General features: G+C 61.6%; 1 protein-coding gene across 2 annotated transcripts in view; it reads left to right on the top strand.

Moving 5' to 3' along the window:
• Positions 1 to 6: 6 nt before the first annotated feature.
• Positions 7 to 2,172, top strand: part of LZTS2 (leucine zipper, putative tumor suppressor 2) — a 9,991-nt gene continuing 7,825 nt past the window's right edge. Inside the window, exon 1 of one of the 2 annotated variants that reach the window (XM_014532709.1) lies at positions 7 to 70. Coding sequence is in view for 1 of the 2 variants with exons in the window: in XM_014532706.1 (XP_014388192.1) it covers positions 1,791 to 1,856 (66 nt within the window). In the remaining variant the exon portion in view is untranslated. Of the gene's footprint in view, positions 71 to 1,648; positions 1,857 to 2,172 lie in introns of those variants that run through there. The other variant, XM_014532706.1, reaches the window with a different exon arrangement.

Here is a 2,172-nt window from a genome sequence, read left to right as displayed (position 1 = left end):
GCGGCGAGAAGGTGCCCGCGCTGGAGCAGGAGCCGGGCAGGAGCTGGAGCGGCGACGCAGGTGGCATCGGGTGAGTGGTGGGGGCGCAGGGGTGTAGGAACTCGCGCCTCCCACACATCCCGGCACCAGAGGAAACTTTCCCGTCTGGCGAAGCTGGGGGTTGGGATGAGGAGGGGGGTTCCCCACGCCAGGGCGCAGGCGAAGTGTCTGAACAGGAAACCGACACGGAAACCCACGCACGCGTGCACTCAGACCCATGCACGCACTTGGGACGCACGAACACACGTGCACTCAGGAAAGGACGCGCCCCGTGGGTTGCTCTTGCAGTCCTTGGAGCAGCGTCGCGGGCCCGCGCGGACCCCAGCGGACAGGGACCTCTGCTGTCGCGTAATTGACCATTGACGGGGGTGGGAGAAAAGGGCCGACCGGTCACGGAACGGGGTGGGCCGGGTGGAACACCTCACACGGCTCCTACTGCCCCGGTGCCTGCAGGTGAAGACTAAGACGTAAACAGGCACCGAGCACGTGATCACGTTACGGACTGTGGGCTGTGCTTCCCCCCACTCCGCAACAGGGCGAGGACGTCCCTCCCCAGTCCAGGGCGAGTTTTCCGGGTCCCTTGCGGGGACTGTATTCCATTCTCCGCCTAGAGAGGTGATAAACCCTCCTCCAGAAACGGGAGCACAACGCCCCCTGGAGTCGGGGTAGCGCAGGAGAACGGGAGATGGACTGGGGTGGGGTTACCTGGGCTCCTGCCTGCCTTCTCGCGAACACATTCATGGTGCCCTCATCCCTGAAAGTATGGGGGGGGGCACTATTCTTGACGGCAGAGGACAGCAACCTGCCCCCCTTTCCCCGTCCCATACCTCCAGCCTGGGTAGCAGCTGGCTGAACACCCGTCGGTTCCCTTCCTACTAAGACCCCTCCTTGCAGAACTGGGAGCTCCTCCCCCCAAGGTAGGAGCAGAAAGCCCACGCACGCAAGAGTGGGAGCCCCCCTCCCCCAAAGAATGCGGGAGCATAATCCTCCCCTCAGTACTGGAGTGGGCCTATACCCCTCAGGTAGGGGGAGGACGAGTCCTCCGCGAACATGAGGGAGGGGGCAGAGGCCACCAGCCTCCCTCCTTGCCCCACCCCCCACCCCTACGCACACGCGGAGCCCAGCTGCGGCTGGAACTTCTGGGCCTGCTGCCAGAAAGGGGAGGCGGCTCCGGGTGCCCCAGGAGGCTGGGATCTGGGCAAGACCAGAGGAGGGGGTCTCCACTGGAGAGAGGGGCCCCCGTCTGTTCTTATGAGGCTGAGGATCTGGGGTGAGCCCGAGGGTGGCTGGGCTATGTTTCCCTTTCCAGGGAAAAAGAAAGAAAAACAACCCTTTCCATAGAGCTAAAAATAGAGCTGAGCGTCGGCCAGGTCTGTGGCCTGGAAGGGGAGGGTGGGGGCAAGATGCTCCTTCCTGGGGCAGAGGAGCTCTGGCAGGCCTGGCCCTGGTGGTGGTGGTGGGTGGGGGTTTGGGGGCAGGAGGCTGTCCTTGCCCAGGGATGCTGGCTGGCGTCAGCTGACCTGCCCAGGTCATAGAGACCCCTACAGGAAAGTATGTGCGGAAGAATGTTTGAGAAACGTGTGCGTGTAAGAAGTTGCGACTGTGAATAAGACCGTCAGTGTGTGAAAGATGCTTAGGAGAGGAAGTGCGTTTAAGATTGTGACTGGGTGCAAGGACTGCGAGTTGTGCAAGCCTGTGCACAAGTAGCTGTGTGACTCCGACCGAGTCTGTGGGAGTCGGCCTGAAAGATTATGGAAAGTCGGAACATGGCACCAGGAGATGAATGGGCTCTGATTTGTGGCTGTGTGAAACTGAAGGTGGGGAAGGTTGTGTTTGTTCTTTGCCAGAGGTTGAGAATATTGGTGACCCCGACAAGACCGTAGAAATTTGAGGCTGGTGTGGGTTTGGACCCGTGATTACCCCAGTGATTGTTGAAGGGCCAGGGCTACCTCTGCGAGCAATGACCTTTCTCCTAGCTGCTAGGACCTAGCAGATGACTCTGAGGGAAGGCTGGAGAGGGTCCAGTGCGGTGGAGTCCGGTAGGGGCCACGCCGAGGTCCCGGGGCGGGATTACTGGCTGTGTTTTCCGAACCTGCCACCAGGTGGCGCCGCCTCCGCAAAGCCAAGTGTGCC

The sequence above is a fragment of the Myotis brandtii genome, unplaced genomic scaffold (genome assembly GCF_000412655.1).
Source record: "Myotis brandtii unplaced genomic scaffold, ASM41265v1 scaffold902, whole genome shotgun sequence".
In the NCBI taxonomy this organism is placed as follows: Eukaryota; Metazoa; Chordata; class Mammalia; order Chiroptera; family Vespertilionidae; genus Myotis; species Myotis brandtii.
This window is presented reverse-complemented; position numbering and strand designations above follow the sequence as displayed.